We start from the raw sequence: 17,727 nt of genomic DNA, 5'->3' as shown, positions 1-17,727 counted from the left end.
AACATCTTCGATAGAAAGTTAATTCGCCATATCAAAGGTTTGTTTGAGTTAACGGTGAAAAGGCCAAGCTGTCTCCATCGCACAGCATGCTTGGCTATCAACAGCAATAAATCAAATCAATTTAATGAGACTTGGAAGGGGCACGCCCTTCCAGATTGTTTCATTTTGAAAAGGGAAACGAAGGCAATGGATGGACTGGACTGTGAGCTGAAAACCTGAGCAAATGATGGAGAACAAACATATTTCTGTCTCCCAGCATCTTATTGAGTAATTGGAGGACCAGACATAGCGAAGTGATCGAAGAGAGCGAGTAAGGAAAGATAGTATTTCATATACTTTCATATATTACATCCAGTGTGTGTTGCACCGATTTTTTTATACTTTTTTAAAGAAAATATGCATGAACAGATGTAGTAGGAGTTCTCAGAACTCTGCTGACTCCTGGTTTTGAACTAACTGTTGTAGAATTTTAAAAAAAGTGTTCAACTAATTTAGACGAGCTGTGATTATTTGTAAAGTAAGTTTATTCATGTTTTAGTGTTTCTAAAGAATTCATCAACGTATCTCATTGGTTGAAACTGTCGATGGGACATGCAATTGATTTTGGTGATATCGAGACACCTGTGGAAAGACAGATATTGAAAAATATTTTTAAATGGAGACTGATGGCTTAAATTGAGTGGGATATTATATTGGTCATCCAGGACAGACGTTTTTTTTATGTCTGAAGGTGAGACAAATCTGCAATACAAAAATTTATGTAAAATAATAATACTCTGAATTGTTGATACTATGTTCATTTAGTATGATGTTTACTATGCTATTTACTAATATTTACTATCAGTAGCCTGGGCTTAGCTAGTGCGGGGAGGTCTATGCAAGGGGAAATATGTAAAATACCTGAGTGCTCATGGTCTGCTTTGTTTGAACTTCACCCCTGTGTGTTAGACACATCACCAAGCGGTTCATTGGAGAGTATGACCATCAAAAGGGTAAAGACTGCATCTAATTTTACTGTCCCTTATGCAAGTTGTCACTTGACTATATTAGGCTGACAGCATTCTGTCTGTGGGGTTACAGGAGTAATATACAGGTGTTGGAAAACTGTGGACAAGGAGACCATCGATTTAGAAATATTGGACACAGCCAACAAGGTACTATCCAGAGACTGAGGTCATCATGCTCTCGGCTTTAATCGACCTCAGAATTAAGTCTATATTTTTACTGTTTTGGGGATTTGTTTCTCTCTGCCCTTGTGTCAGGCCTCTATAAACCCAAAGAGGAAGATTACTCTCAGGCTCAAACAACCAGAACAACCCCCATAGCATTCCAACAATTGTAGAGAACAAAACAAACTGGCGTATGCTCCCAAAAGTGCTATGCCCCTGCTAGAGTCGAAATGTTGCCATGAACAGACCACTTTTGAGAGCATAAAACCAGTGTACAGATGTATCTTGTTCTTTATTAAATGACAACTCAACCTTTGTGGTCCCCCCCCCCCGTCTCTTGTTATCGCTCTCTCTCTCTCTCTGTAGGAGTCTGTGGGTTCTGCAGCACCTTCTCTTGAGAGTTCCATTAAATGGGCCGATGGTTTCCAAATGATGTATTCCATCACAGACCGGAGCAGCTTTGAGTCAGCCTCACACTTAAAGAGGATGAGTATTGATCACGTCAAGCAGACCCTGGGTGAGATGACAACTTTAAACGTGTGGAAACACCAGGAAAGGGCAATCAAATGGAGTCTGGAGTGGAGGGCATCTCATTATTGCAGAGGTTACATCTTCTAAGAGGCAATAGGACAGCCTAGAACCCAACCCACCCATGACTCTTTTCAGAACCTACTTTACATAGGCTAGTCCAGCTGTCTTTTCATTGGCGGATATTACGCTTTTGTATAATGTTTGTCTAATTTATCATAATGATTCCATTAAATCACTCATGACTAGGGGAACGGGTTTTATCAAGGCTGTGTTAAGCGGAGTTTGACTGCTTACAGCTTTTGCTGTAATAAAATACGCAAGCCACTGTTACACACCAGTACAGTGATAAAACAGTAGGTCTGCTTATTGTAACTGCAAACGTTATGTGGTGGTTGTCTTTTCTGCATAGCAAGATGGTCTATCTTAAACAACATCATCTCTGTGTGTATTTTGTGTCCCTTTAATAGGTTTCTAAACTCTGTTTCATGCTTTTTCATCAGGCATACCTACTGTAATAGTTGTGAATAAATGTGACATGGAGAATGGTGGTGCGGACAGGAGAAGGAAAGGCCCTTGCCAGTGATCTGAGGTGACATGTTTCAATTGATTCACTTGTCTGGTGCCATCAGCAACAACTTCTTTGAGTTGTCTGCGGCGGAATGTTCTGTGGCTGTGGAGGTAGCGGTTGAGAAGTTGGTACGAGAGGTGCGTCTGGAATACCAGCGCCACCTACTGGCCATGGACAGTCACTCAAGCTCCCCCGTAGCAAGACCATGCAATGGTGACGAAGGCATTTCACAGAAAGTATATACACACACACACACACACACACAGACACACAGTGTGCCTATGGCATATTTGGTTAATGCACAATTGCATAGAGGTTCACACAGCTTTGATATGGCACTTGACAACATCAATGGGAGTTTGACAGAAAGCAGCTGAAAATGTATCGGAAGTTGCACTTTGACCTGGAGGTATTATCGCTCACTACCACCTGTTTGACAGTGAATTGATTGCTGTCTACAGTGTTTGTAAGAAGAACTGTCACACACCTCATCTTGATGGCTGTTCATAATCCGGATATGTTTATACAGAGAGAGAAGAGACGCCACATTTACAACTTTGTAATTTTATTTAAAAATGGTCAAATAAATAAATACAAATTGATCGAATGCTCCAAAAAATCTTGACTTACTCTGACACTGCAATGGAATTTGCCAAACACTGCATACAAACAGCTGCATAAAATAACTCAAGTACAGGAAAGAGGTCAAATGAATCAGTGGATCACAGGCAACAAAAAGGATTGGTAACAAAACCGTAGTCAAAAATAAACAAATACTTCTTTAAAAAAATTATTGTGAAAAAATACAACCGACAAATATTACAAGAGAGTATGCAGTCTGTGCAATAAACCATTTACACTATATCCAGCACATTAGTGCCTTTGACTTGCTTGATCTGCTACAATGCATCTTAACAAAGAGGAAGAATACTTTACGTTGAGAAAAAAAGCCTTCGAAATGAATGAAATGATACGAGTGCATGAAGTAAGAGGTGGGACAGAGGTTTACAAGAAAGGGGGGAGTCTCCATATTGATGGCAATGAAATGCAACTAAAATACTTGAAGGCCACAGATGTGACGTGATTTCGCATGAGAATAACTGTTTTCAGAACTAATCAAGATATGCAGAGATGAGAGAATCTAATCAATATTGGTTTCCTAATTGGTTGCTCTCGTTGTGAATATTATTTAGCTGGTGTAGATCATAAATGGAAATTTAAAAAATCTTTAAAATCATTCTTTGGATATTAACTTTGTTTCTATTTTTTTTCTTACCACAACATGACATTTACTTTCTTTCACAGCACAAAGCACTAGACAATATTTGAGTTGGCCATACCACATCCTCCCCCCCATCTTCCTCCCTAAATCAGAAAATAAAAACAACTCCGCCCATAATATTCAGCACTTTGCCTTCAAAGTTATGATCCAATAAAAGTCACTAATTGAGAGGGACATTTCATTTCCTATGTGAGTCATTGGGGTACGTATACAGTACATTAAACATTTACTGGTACAGCTGTAGCTTTCAATATACTGCTGTAACACTTTCCATTAAGGTAGCCTATACCCTGGTTACTTTTTTGTTACATATTCGTTATAATGGGTTATAAACTAAAATCTGTAAACTACTAAATAACAGTCTATGAACGACTTGTGAATATTTTATGAAAGGAACCTGAAAGTAAAGTGTTACCAAGGTTGGAAAGGTGAAATTCAGTTCTATATATGAAAAGTAGGAATGTTTTTTTAATGTATAATCATGTCCATACAATCTATTTGCATATGTAGGCATAGGTTTGTTGAGGTTTCGACAGCTGTAGTTTTGTTTTTGGGCTCATCATGCTGAGCACAGATGGGGGAGTGTATTTGCTGAGATCCTTATTATTTCTATTGCATTAGAGGCACTGAGAGCCACATTTTTCTAAGCTTCTGCACCAAAAAAGGTCCAATAAAAAACACATCAAAATGATTATAACGATAAGATGAAGAATATGTCAATTATTTAACAATATTCAGAAAAAAAATCTGGCCCTAAATTATACATTTTCATGGTAAGTATGTGTCATTGCTGCCACTTATCATTTGCATCTTGCCCCGTGAAGATGGCAAGTCAGAGAGAGAACTAAAGGATTTAACTCTGTTGAGTGTTCAACCACAAGGTGCATTAAAATATTTGCTAATTGCTTGTATTTGAGGGACTTGGTGGAGGGACAACTCAAATAGTCGTTCAAATCACAATCCTTATTTTTCATACACTGGCAAGTCAAGTCAAAACGAATCGGAACTCTCTTACATGATGACTTGTAAATACAATAGGTTCCCATTTTTGCCTATCATCGCAGTTCTGTGCAAAGAGAAGTAGATTTCCTGAAGTGGTTCATCACAAATAGACAAGATTTCCACAATTCATTGAATTTTTTTTGTGACACTCAAACAAGACCAACAATACACCGAACAGTTTGTTCACGAGGCGCAGCATTTTCTTAAGGCAATTGCTACACAACGACAAGTACCCGCAGGCCAAAAGGAAGAGTGGCCTCAACACAAGACAATGGACTGGGCCATCACTTATCCTTTAACTAATGCTCTCCTTTTGATCTGGCGATAGATTAAAAACCCGATCTTGCATCTTCTCTTTGTGCTTTCCAGTTATTTGCATTATTATGATGATTTGTTTATGCATTTTCAAACATAAAACATTGCCATGGTTTGGGTGCATTTCATGTCAAGAGGAAATATATAGAGCCCTGTAAAAGCCTTCAAACTCTCTAGACAAAGGCACCGCCAGGGGGACCCATAGCGTATGATGTAGTACAGCAAGTAGGCCCTGTGATGAAATGATATGTTTACCGGCAACCTGTTCCTTCAACGTCCCTAATTTCTCAAGTGTTTCACAACTAATATATCGACATTGCATTGCAACTCTTAAGGACTTAAACGTGTAAAACGGCAGGTTATGAACAAAAGCTACACATACTGTACAAAAGTGTCAAATGAAAAGTGACTTGTCAGTGTGGTGGTGTAAAATATAAATCGTTCAAATGTTCATATTTACTTTAGACATTTTATGGCAGGATGAGGGTATGTGGTTCGGTTCCAGTTTGTGCTTTTCCTTTTCCAGACCATTTTCCCAAACAACATATGATACAATGTCATTGCCACGCTCTCTTTTGTATGTCTGTAACTGCCATGCTAAATTTGTGCCTATCTACGGGGACTCCTAATTGAAACCTTAAAAACATTATATAACAAAATAGGACTGTTTCCCTGCTGTATTTGGATACAATAGCATTTGGCAGTTATGAATTGAGCATATTGAATAAAAATTCAATTGCAAGGAACATCAAAAAAAAAAAAAAAAAGCTATTTACATAGTTTTTTCCGGTTCAAATATATTTGATAAGAAATCAAAGTAATGCGAAAGAGAAAAGCACTTTTGAAGAAGCATATCTTGATGTTCGAAAACTAGGAAGACGTGAATAGAAATATATTCCCCCAGAATAAATGGTTGTTTCCTTTAGCAACAGATCATGACAAACGGACACAAAAAACCCCTCTCAGACAATATCTGAACTGATAGTCGCTAAGTCCCCCGTACATGCCTAGAGCTGCAGTCACATGGAATATTGATGCAGCCGCTTTCCGTCTATGCCTCCGAACGTATCAATCAACAAAGTGGTCAATCATATTCTCAAAATAATACAAAAGGAACGCTAGGTTCAGCAACAATGGATAACGCAAAACAAGTCATGATAAAGGTGACCTCGTAAAGAAAAACAACTTCATTGTCAATGAAGCCTGCAACGAGTCCATGTGATGCTGCTGAAGACCACAGACCGTAAGCTGAATGCTGGGCTCCTCCCACTGTAGCCAGTCTGTCTGGCTGTCTGTTGGGCAGCACTGAGGTGACAGTGGATACAACTTGAACGTCAGGCTGACCTATGTTGATCCATTATCTGTCCTGTGATGTAGCTTTAAGCTGTACTGTCAGAGTTGTTGGTGGTCGTAATGGGGGCAGGTGGGATAGATGGATGGAGGTGAGCTGGAGCTCCTGTAAGACAAAAAGTGTGATTTGGGACTAATCAGATCCCTCAGGCAATACTTCAGTGATTTTCAAAACTGTTGACAAATACTGCAGCAAACAAAAACCTTGTCCCCTGGTAGTTTATAAATTCCAAATGGCTGTTATGGTGTTTTGGTTGATCCAATTGTTTCTGGTGTGGTGTAGGTGGTGGATCTTCAGGCGAGCGGGCAGGTCTCATCTTTGGACATCTCGGATCCATCTCCCCTGAAGCTGCAGTCTAAGACACCCTAAGAAACCATCCCCACAAAGAGGCGCTATGGCGACTATTGGAGGCACACATTGGTGTGATGTTTATTACTATTAACAATATCCTTATTATGAGTAAGAGTGTCACCATCGTCAGACTTGAATAATAATCTTTGACCTCGATTGGCATACCACTGGTACATAAAGTCACCCTCCTTCGTCCCTTTCCCTTTCTCCATCTGATAATCATAATGTCCTCTCGGACAATCCAATAATACACAAACTAACAATAACAACGACCCCAAAAATATATATGTCGGTGTGTGTGTTAATCGATTGGCAACTTTGGGCAACTTCATGGGGTGCTTTATCTTTTTCTTTCCCTCTCTTTGGGGGTTCCTGTCCCTGGACTGGGTGGGTGGGTGTTATTTGGCCCCCTCTGCTACATCCACAAGGGCCGGTGCTATAGTCTGGGGAGGCTCAAAGGTTTTGCCAAGGCTGCTGCTGTTGAGGTTGTCCATCTCTTTAACGTCCTCTTTCTTCCCTTCCTCCTCGGTCGCCCCGTCCGCGTTGTTGTTCAGGTCGTCGCCGCTATTGTTAGTCATGTTCTTGTGCTCCTCGGGACTTGTGTCATCCGTGTGGTCAGCACTGGCACAGTCTGCTCCTCCATTTGTCAGGCTGGTCTGGAGCGCTGGTGGTGAGGCCTCAGGGGATGGGCAGAAGTTGATGCCCTGAATGAGACGCACCAGGCCCTTGACCTTCTCCAGGGAGTTGTGCATGTCCCTCTGACGGGCCAGGATAGTGTTCTTGTTCTCCATACATTTCTTTAGAGAGAAATAGGGACAGGCTCATTAGTAATTAACCATCCAGTTCATCTATTGTTCTGAGATGACTTCACACACCTTCAGGGTTAGCATCAGTGTCATGCAGTGTACTGCTTACCGTTATGGATTGGCTCAGCTGTTTGACCCTTTGTTCTAGCTGTTCTCTGTCCTGCTTGAGTTCCAAGCTCCACTTCACCAGTTTCTGCTTCTCCTCCTCTTTAGCTGTCAGGTAAACCATTACAGTCAACATTAAAGTGTTACATTAGATGAACACAAATTCATTTGGAGGTAGCTCTTTTTAAGATCTGGCTTCTCCTGTACCTGCTTTATATGCAATGTAGGAATGAACAATGGCGAGGGTTCCAGGCCATGGGATTGCCTCATCTTTCATCAAAATCTACAGAAGAAAAGGGAAAACAATTGAATCCATGTCAACAATAGGCTTAAGTTCTGCTTCTTTTCTTTCTTCTTTTTTTAAAGGTTTGAATAACCATTCAACCATCCATTATGTTTCATTCTGTTTTTTTTTGGTGGAGACAAGTGAGCGGAGAAATACAATATAATTCAAATACTGAGCTATATAGTGTATGCTCCCTCCCCCCCCAAAATTGGGATATAATACGAATATAATTGTTTAGAGAAAGAGATTTCCGTTTAACAAGTTATACTTTCTTCTCTCAAAAAAGGTAGCACTCAAAAATGATTGACACTCCTAAAGATTCTGATAAATGAAGTCATCAAAAGGTTTAGTATTTGGTCCCATGTTACTAGCACTTGTCATTCTACAAACTTGTTGGACGCATTTGCAGCTAATGTTAGTTTTGGTTGTTTCAGATTATTTAGTTCCCAATAGAAATGAATGTTAAATAAATGTATCCTAGTCACTTTTATTGTAAATAAGAATAAAATATGTTTCTAAAAATACCTGGGGGTATGATCAAAGATCATACCCCCAGCCACATGCTTAACCTCCCCTGTTATTGGTAATGGTGAGATGTTAGCATGTCTCTGACTTTATCACTCATCATTATTCACACCATCCACAATTAGTATATATTTTTTTACCTTTATTTAACTAGGCGAGTCAGTTAAGAACAAATTCAGAACGACTTGTACCTTTTCAGCTCGGGGATTCGAACTTGCAACCTTTCGGTTACTAGTCCAACACTAACCACTAGGCTACCCTGCCGCCCCAAATGAACAAGCGTTTAGAAGCATATTAGATTGTTATTTGCAATAAAAGTGACTCTATAATGACGCAATACATGAATCACCATTCATTTGTATTTGGCACAAAATAATCTGAAACAACCAAATGAACTGCAAATGCATCCAACAAGTTTGTAGTCACTTGCCTAGGTAAATAAAGATGAAATTAAAACGTAAAAAAAAAGAAGAAATAAACAAGCTTGATGTAGTCCTTACGTGCTATGAATACGGGACCGAATGCTAACCTTTTGACTACTTTAATTCTACGAGTATTTATGAGTGTCAATCATTTTGATGGCTACTTTTGAGAAAAAACATTATTACTTGTTAATAAAAATATTTCCCTAAACAATTGTATTAGTTTAAAATAAAATATAGCTCGGTATTTGAATTATTTAATTTATACAGTTATTATTGCTCATCTTTATCAAGGGTGTCAACAACTTCGGGCCGCACTGTATATACTTTAGTTGAAATTGCCTGAATTCTTACGCCCCACTTTTAGATGTTCACACAATCATGGCTCTGAACGCTGTTGTCAAGGAGTTTAGGACAGAGAGACAAGGCCGTGAATCAAATGATTATTGGTTACTGTAGGTTATCATACTGTATGTTATGGAAACATTGCACAGAGGGATATCAACATAACGCGTCTTCCCTTTCAACCAAGCTACCAAAAGTCCAGGGACACATACAGGGCCCCTTTGGAGCACTTCCACATAAAGTGCACAAATCTTTCATAGACCAGACGAACAAAAAAAAGAACAAGATGACAGTGCAAGAAGCATTTTGTACAAATAATGAAGTGAAATGCATGGCGCTTTCTCGTGCCTGTTCAAAAACATTGTTTGGAGAACATACAAAGCTAGGAAACAGTCTTATTGCTCAGACCCCCTACACTAAGACAAGCTCTGAGATTCCTGAGAGCACCAGGACAAGGTGGCACGAGTGGTTCTCACTGAGGTTTCACCCTTCTAATATCTCACTCTGACAAAACTGGCTTGGATAAACAGGGGTGGCTGTGGCTCAGCTGGAGCTTGTATTAGCTGCATTTAGTGTACAACCGGCCTGGGAACTGCTGGGGGAGCATCTAAGAGGCTGAGACTGCAGGGACAGGTGATGCTGTTACCTGGTCGTGACATTTGGGGCAGATCCACATGCCCCTGGGAATGGTTTTCAAGGGTGGAGCGAGGCAGTCCAGATGGTAAACACGTGCACATGTGTCACACATGAGCAACTGACCACTGCGCCTGCACACAGTGCAGAAGTCCTCATGGATGTCTCCCTGTCAGGAAGAATTGCATCAATCAGTATTGTGGCCCACTACGCCCAACCGATCATACCTGGATATGTGGGACTAGAGGAGAGGGGAGTCGAACTTCACTGAATGACACCTGCCCAATCTGACTGTGCTTTCAAACTGTTCACAATTGTAATTGTGTTTGTGGGCACTGGGTGTTGTTCACACGAGCCAGTTTTCACTGGATGACCGCGAGTAATGTTGCTGGTCACGGTACCCTACCAAACCCCAAACACCACTGTCAACAGCAATGACGTGCGATGCGTTGATCCAAACATCCTCAGCCAAAGGAGTGAGGGACTTTTCACTTTGTAAGGTTATGGACACCAGGACACACATAGATTGTCACACATAAATGAATGATGGATGTAATGGCATGTAGGGTGTAAAAGTGAATGGATGTGGAAGGTTTCATGTTGTAAGGAGGGGTGGTCTGTCCTGAAACCATAGGGCCTCAGGGAGATACCACTGAGGGGGGGGATTTGGGGGGAGGCTTCCTCTAGTCCTGGTAGGTGCAGTGGGCTCTCCATCATCTACTTACATCCCCAGAGCTGGGTCTAGGCAGAGGGAGGGTGTGGGGGTGGACGGGGAAGTGAGAGCCCCCCCTCTCTGGCCGGTGGTTGGCCGGGGAGGCGGAATGACTGCTGGTGGGGGATGTTGGGGTGTGAAGACCCAGCTCAGGAACACTGCTGTATTTGGGTGGGCGACCTGGGTGAGATGAGACACGACAAAACAAAACAAAAACAAAAGAAAGGAAAATGGGAGAACAAAATAAAAAAAACATTCCCATGACATACCTGTGACAATGGGTCCTCATTGGCTAGCGCATAAGGAAGAGGAAGAGGAGGAGCACAGACAGAAGCGTTAGTACACAGCGAGGGGGAACAGCATGAAGTCGGGTCAAGAGGAAGGGTGAGCTGGGCAAAGCTGACAGTTAATTGGGACAGTAGTTCCGAGAACAAAGCAGGTCAAAGCAAGACATAAGCCACATCGTATCGACCCGCAGGGCAAGACTTTGTTGAAACAAATGTAAAATCTAATATCTACATTATTCCAATGTACTCTATGAAACAATAGGTCAAATACAGCTGCATTCAACATTGTCAGTCAGAACGTGGGAAGCAAACGCTTGGTTCATATGAGGATTCATTCTCCCAAATGTTCTGCTCACAGAACCGCAGTGTACCACTAAATATGTTACATAACAGGCCTCTTAAGTCTGTTACAAACAAATGAGCAGTGAGATCTGGCTTGGCATGCCATACTAGCCTGAGATCCACAAACCTGTTTGGTTAACATTCCACTACATATACTCCGTGTACATGCTAAACATGAGAAAGAGTGGCAAGGAGTGGAATGCTAACTCAGACTGGTACCCAGGCTAATGCCATACACATAGCATTCAGACAGAGACATGGCTCAAATCCACATGGGGGTGTTTTGCTTGGTGGAGTCCTGGGGTGAGCAAATACAGTACATAGCTGTGAAGCCATCCTCAACAATACATTCAGAGCAGGGTGGGAAGGCATCTTACTGAGAGGGCAAAGAGAGCTGGTTAAGTAGCATGAATTACAGACAGGGCAAAAGCACAGAGTCAAGTGGTATTAAAAGCAGGAAGTGCAAGGAAAGAGCCAGCTCTATTGCACTAGCATGATAGCACAACCAAAAGAGCTCCGACAAGAAGTCTGTGACGGGGCAGTATCACAGTACAACAAAATTATGTATACTGGTCTCCACCGTTGTATGAGATATGACAGCATAAACTTCCTCGAGGTGTCTGGGAGAGCAGGGTTGTGCGGTCCAATTGACATTGTGTTAGCAAGGTTACAAGGTGGGACACTCCACACAACCCTGAGTAGCTAGATGTTTCCATAACCTGACAGGAGATTCATACTGACCTCTCTTCCTGGTGCCTTGGTGTAGAGGAGTGTTCAGGTAGGTGACGCCGTTCTTCTTACGCTGTGAATATAGGTTGTGTTTACTACTTTAGGTCTGGTTCTCGCACACAGCAGACCTAGAACAGGTACAGTATCCAGAGTTGGGGCCGGTTCCATTTCAATTCCAGTCCATTTCAGAAAGTAAACCAAATTCCAATTCCACATTTTTACCCATTGAAGAGAATTGGAATTTCAACGTACTTCCTGAACTGACTGGAATGCATAAGTGGAATTGAGACCAACCCTGACAGTATCATCATAATGCCATAATAATAACAACGTTAGTGGTCTATGTACTGCACCTCAGGCTCAAACACTGCTCCACTGTATACTGGGTTTGCTGTTGTTCTCCTCTTGCGCTCCTGCCTCCGACTCTGGATCTCTACACAGGTATAGAATAGACCAGGCCAGTATAACACACTGGACATATCTGATGTTAAATTGTCTTCATGCAGGCGCAGACATTATTGACAAAACGTATGCAGTGCTATATATAATATATAAAAAATGTAATTAAAAAAAGCTCCATTTGGGTCTTCCAACCTTCCAGATGGTCATATGTCACAAGTCCCAAGGATACCATGAAGGCAAGTTTCTGTGGGAGAGAACAAGAAATCACATTTTCATTAAACGTGTCAAAGATTGCCCCACAAAGCTGACCATATACAGTACCAGTCAAAAGTCTGGGTTTTTTCTTTTTTTACATTGTAGAATATGCTAGTTGAGAGAATGCCAAGAGTGTGCACAAAGCTGTCATCAAGGCAACGGGTGGCTACTTTGTCTAACACTTTTTTTGGGGGGGGGGGGGGGGGGGGTTACAACATGATTCCATGTATGTTATTTCATAGTTTTGACGTCTACACTATTATTCCACAATGTAGAAAATAGTCAAAAAATAAAGAAAAACACTTGAATGAGAAGGTGTGTCCAAACTTTTGACTGATACTGTACTTTTATTTTCTTGTTGTCATTGCATCTGTGTATAGAGTATAGGCCCACCTGGGGGTTGTCCTCTCTCTTGTTCCTCAGCAGGGGTGGAGCGGTGCTTCTAGCGGTGTGTGAAGGGGAGGAGGGCGCACTGGCAGAAGTCTTCGGGTCTGTAACACCCCGAGCTTTAACAGCCTGGAGGGCGGAAGTAACAAGAGTTAGCCACACACAACAAGAGCCACAGTCCCTCCACGGTGGATGTGACACCCCCCCATGAGAGAGACACATTTTCACACACAGCAAACCAGGACAGAGGGTGGTGATGACCTGGCTTATGTAGGTGGAGGATTCTACATTCGTGAATGTTATTGGGAGGTCTTCCAATATTCAGTGTATCTACGAATTCACTCTCTGGAATAGTTTGTGGCAGCTGCTCAAGTACCTAGCCATGCACATCAACAAAGCAGGGTGTCTACGCCAACCAAATTGAGTTAAGTAAGAAGCCTGTGATGAACACAAAATAGCAAGGCTAACAGCTGGGTGCTTCTTGGTTTAACAGCAATGAAAATGGTAATTCCACTACCGACGGCCCTACTGAAAATATTATCTGGAAGCTAATAGATTTCATTTGATTGGGTCCACGGAGAAGACTGTAATTTAAACAAATCAAGTTTGCCCGCCCCCTCTTTGTTCCCTCCTCCTCTCACCTTGGTGTCAGGGCTGAGGCTTCTGATCTGAAGGGTCTGATGAGTTGCCAGGGTGGCTGTAATGGTGGCCGGCGAGGTGATGACGATGCCAGTCAGCTGGGCAGAGGGCAGGGTCTTGGTGATGCTGGCGCAGGGCTGGCCATTTACAACGCGTACCTGGTGGATGGGCCCGGTGGTGGAGGCCAGTGAGGTGGAGGTCAGCTTGGTGGTCAACATGACAGGCCGCTGGAGGAGCTGAGGAGCAGCCAGCATGGGAGGAGGGGGCGCAGGGGCGATGGGTACCATGGAAGTGGGCGTAGGCGTGGCTGGTTTAGGTCGGACCTGGTCCACAATATAGACAGGAGGATAGTGAGTATACAGTATGTAAGGGCCCATGTCTTTTAAACAGTAAGAAAAAGTGCATACCAAATACACAGCATTGTCATTAGCCCTCTGTGATCAACACACAGAGCAGCAACAACAGAGGGCATGCCACATTCACAACAAAGGTTAGTAGGAGGTGGGTTGGCACTGGGCAGGTAGATTGAAGGAACAGCCAAAGCACGTGGTAAGGAACAACACCGCTGACATAGATAGTGAAGCCAGGTAGTTAGCAAGGGGTTACGAAAACGCCACTGAAACAGGTCTTGGGCCAAGCCTTCGGTCCTGAACAAAAAGCATATGAATGCAGAAACACACACACACACACACACGTCACAAAAGGACACGAGACAAACACAACAAATTAGAAAGAACTTGCTCCAACAGTCCCCTCCAGTAGAATCCCTATTCAGACCTCTCAATAGAAAACCCATTGTAGCCTGGTAGGCTATCCAATCAAACTGCCTCAAATGGAGTACATTTGACGTTATAGGACGTCAGATGATAGCTAACGAATTAAAAGCTGGCCATTCTAGGACTGATATCCAGTCTAAACGCCCCCTGCTAGTGTTACTGGAGAGAGGCTGCGGGGTGAGGGGAGGGGAGATCCATGTGGACGAACCTGCGTTAGAAAGGTAGGTCGAGGCGTCAGTCTAGGCGGAGGGATAAACTGAGGAACTTTGATAGGCTGGGCAGTGGCCTGCACCTGCGATGAAACCATCCGTTTACACACATTAGAGAATGCGGAAAACCACACACAGTCTCAAGGAGATAGACCTTCACACAGTGAAGAAAAGTTGGTCCCAGATCCAACCTATTCCTTGTGAAATATGCATTTGCAGACACTCTTGCGGCGACACAGAAAAGGGCGATACGTCCTCCTTATCTAAAGAACACGGCAACCCCACCTGTGCCCTGTGATTTCAAATGTTTGTTTACAAAATCAGAAATATACTATTAACACAATCGGGACTTCAGGGACACTTCAGTGTAAATGAATTGTATGTGTAGACAATGAAGTGGAGTGAGTGACATGCCGGACACACAGTATACTTACAACAATAGTGTTCTTGGGGACTATCCGAACCGGCTCCATCCCCTGATGGGTCAACTTGCTGGATGTCTGAAGGTTGATAGGTGCACTCAGTGAGTCAGGGTGACCTATGCTGGCCTTGGGCGTGTTGCTGATGGCGGTGACCTTGGCGACGGAGGGTCGCGGCGTCACGGCGGAAGCAGGCATTGTAGCGGTGGCAGCTTTCAGTACCAGAGGTAGAGTCTTAGTGGCAATGACCGGGGTGACCGTCATCGTGTTCTGTCCAGGAGAGAAGCTAAGTTGAATATGGGGCTACCCTTCAACAATACATACGAACAGATTACTATTACAGCAGTGTGCGTGTGTGTGTGTGTGAGCAAGTACCTGTGGTGTGCTCAGTTTGTCAGGCGAGGGCAGGGAGGGTGGGGTGTGGAGGTTAGGAAGGGCAGAGGCCTTCCCATCAGGCTGCACTGGGTGCTGGGGCTGCTGATGGCCCTGGACCTCCGGATGATCCTGTTTCACCAGCAGCTCTTTTCTCAGCTGCTCCACCACCTTCTTCTGCAAGACAGCGGAGGACAGACAGATTTAAGTCGACAGAAGGAAACGTTTTCATATGGATTGTGCTGTCCTAGAGAGGTACATACATAATGATGACTCAAACAAAACTGTCCAGTACCAGGATATCAAAAGCACGAAACAAAAGTAAAAAGAGACAAGCAACTGTCCTTGTCAAATGTTATTCTTTACCTCATACAAACTCAATTCCCTTCGTTGCTGACTCAGTCATTTAAAAAAATATATTTAAAAAAGTATCTTCATAGGCAATAAAGGCATTTTTTGCTTAAACGTAATAGTAATGCTTTCTGCTTAAGGCAGATGGAGGTGGTGAGGTAAATGGGAACAGAAAGAGCGAGTAGAGAGAGGAACAGCATCTGCTTCAGGTTAAATTCACATTGAACAGAACAGCATCTGCCTCAGGTTAAATGTATAACCCAAAATAGACGACATCAGCTAACAAACCAAAAAATGGCCACATCGCGCACTGAACTAAAGAATCCAAACTGTGTACATTACCCAGTTGATAGTTGAACAAAAAACAAATGTTCTATGTATCCACATTTTTATTCGGACTAGACCTTAATAAAATGACATGAGGATTATTTTCAAACGCTTGTAGGCCTAAATCCTGTTCCAAATACATGTAACCCAAGTGTCCTGGAGACTTCTAGTTATCACATTGTTATGGCAAAAAGGCACAGATTCAGTATTACATGTGTATATATTAACCACAACCAACTACTAACAGCTAAACATTAATACAAAGTAAATGAGGATGAACAATCCTTCTAGCCTCCTGCAGAATCAGTTCTTGAAACTCACGTTTGGAATTTGGTCCAATAAAATACCGCCTGGAACCGTTTTACACACACTGTGACAAAGACACACAAGGCTGACAGCAAGCGAAGTGGCAGGTGTCCCAGATTCCCCCTGGCTACGGCACATAGGGCACCTACCCCAGTTATGAGCAGCCTGCTTCTAGGCAAATCATCTGTGCCATCCCCCAACAGGTTTATACTGGTTCTGACACAGCAAATCACAAACATTCTCAACGATCTGTAACCTTACCCACTCAGTGAGCATCCAGCCTTATCTGGTAGGCTCATAGAATGCTTTGCGGTTTATAATATTTCCTGCTTTCTTTTATGCCCAGAGAGCTAATTGCTGAACCTTGCACACACACACACACACACACACACACATACTTTCCAACTGGCTTGGCTTCAGACTAGTTCGCATTGACTGTGGCACTGGCACTGCCCCTCGCGGGCCAGCCAGGAGATAGGGGAGGACACGTATGATGAAGTCAGCACAATGAGACGCAGTTCATTCTTCCCTCACATTCACTCTATTGACGTATGCATTGAAAGCCCCCCCCCCCCCCCTGCTGCCTGCGTCTGATAAGACAGAACAGAGTCCGACCGCTCTAGTTCACCTCTGTCCATTCACTCACATTCACTGCAGTGAAAAGTGAGCCAACGTCCTCTCAGTAGCCGTGGGCGGGATGAGCCAAACTTTCTGGAGGGTAACTGACTGTCTACGTACATTCTGCCAGAGCAAGTAAAAACACCCAACTGTAGCTTTACAAGGAAAATATAACCATTAATTAATAGATATAAATCCCAATCATGTATGTTCTTTCTTACCTTTTATCTGACTTAGTACAGTAATGATCATGCTCTTTTTTTTGTTGGTATATATATATATATATATATATATATATATATATATATATATATATATATATATATATATTACTGGCATTGACAATTGTTAGATTCATACTACACTGTTGAGGGAAGAGCTTGCAAGTAAGTATTTCACTGAAATACCATTTCCACTTCATTTGATCCCCAATAGGAAAACAACCTTTACGTTTCTTCCTATTCATCAAAATACAATATTTTTGTTGATCAAATCAAGCAGTAGTACAATACGGAACAGCCTATTTGGAAATAGATCCGACACGCATGAACAAACTCTCTGAGACCACATGGCAACTGCAACATCAATTAATAACCAAACACATGTGTGTCTGAACAAAAAGGCCAACCTGTGCATGTGAAAATACACAGCTCCAGAGGAGAGCAACAAGCATGAGGCTTTCAGAAGTGTTGTTGTGAATGGCATGTGTTTGTGTGTTAGTTTAACAAGAGGGGATGTGTCAGTATTAGACAGTGACTTCCATTCATGTGCTACATCCCCCCTCTGGTCCACAATTCCACCACTGCACGCCTCTAATGTAATCTTTTATTGGTTTTGAGGTGAGGGTCCTGTCAGCTCTACATGGTGATGCTGCTCACATTCTCTTATCTCCTCTTAAACCAGGC

At 42.5% G+C, this 17,727-nt stretch overlaps 1 protein-coding gene and 1 pseudogene across 5 annotated transcripts in view; one reads left to right on the top strand and one right to left on the bottom strand.

Moving 5' to 3' along the window:
• Nucleotides 1-943: 943 nt before the first annotated feature.
• On the top strand, nucleotides 944-6,587 carry LOC109895292 (ras-related and estrogen-regulated growth inhibitor-like; annotated as a pseudogene).
• Nucleotides 2,817-17,727, bottom strand: part of LOC109895529 (PHD finger protein 21A-like) — a 50,732-nt gene continuing 35,821 nt past the window's right edge. For 2 of the 5 annotated variants that reach the window (XM_020489253.2, XM_020489254.2), the window contains exons 6-18: nucleotides 15,224-15,397; nucleotides 14,864-15,118; nucleotides 14,429-14,512; nucleotides 13,447-13,767; nucleotides 12,812-12,934; nucleotides 12,356-12,407; nucleotides 12,115-12,194; nucleotides 11,774-11,834; nucleotides 10,417-10,583; nucleotides 9,705-9,860; nucleotides 7,688-7,763; nucleotides 7,485-7,588; nucleotides 2,817-7,366 (exon numbers count right to left, since the gene is read on the bottom strand). In XM_020489253.2, coding sequence (XP_020344842.1) covers nucleotides 6,968-7,366; nucleotides 7,485-7,588; nucleotides 7,688-7,763; nucleotides 9,705-9,860; nucleotides 10,417-10,583; nucleotides 11,774-11,834; nucleotides 12,115-12,194; nucleotides 12,356-12,407; nucleotides 12,812-12,934; nucleotides 13,447-13,767; nucleotides 14,429-14,512; nucleotides 14,864-15,118; nucleotides 15,224-15,397 — 2,052 coding nt within the window. In that variant the 3' untranslated portion in view covers nucleotides 2,817-6,967. Of the gene's footprint in view, nucleotides 7,367-7,484; nucleotides 7,589-7,687; nucleotides 7,764-9,704; nucleotides 9,861-10,416; nucleotides 10,584-10,672; nucleotides 10,696-11,773; nucleotides 11,835-12,114; nucleotides 12,195-12,355; nucleotides 12,408-12,811; nucleotides 12,935-13,446; nucleotides 13,768-14,428; nucleotides 14,513-14,863; nucleotides 15,119-15,223; nucleotides 15,398-17,727 lie in introns of all 5 variants that reach the window. The other 3 variants (XM_031830718.1, XM_031830717.1, XM_031830719.1) reach the window with 3 other exon arrangements.

This window comes from Oncorhynchus kisutch, linkage group LG8, assembly GCF_002021735.2.
Source record: "Oncorhynchus kisutch isolate 150728-3 linkage group LG8, Okis_V2, whole genome shotgun sequence".
Classification (NCBI taxonomy): domain Eukaryota; kingdom Metazoa; phylum Chordata; class Actinopteri; order Salmoniformes; family Salmonidae; genus Oncorhynchus; species Oncorhynchus kisutch.
Note: the sequence above shows the minus strand (reverse complement) of the source record. Positions and strands in the feature narration are given on the sequence as shown.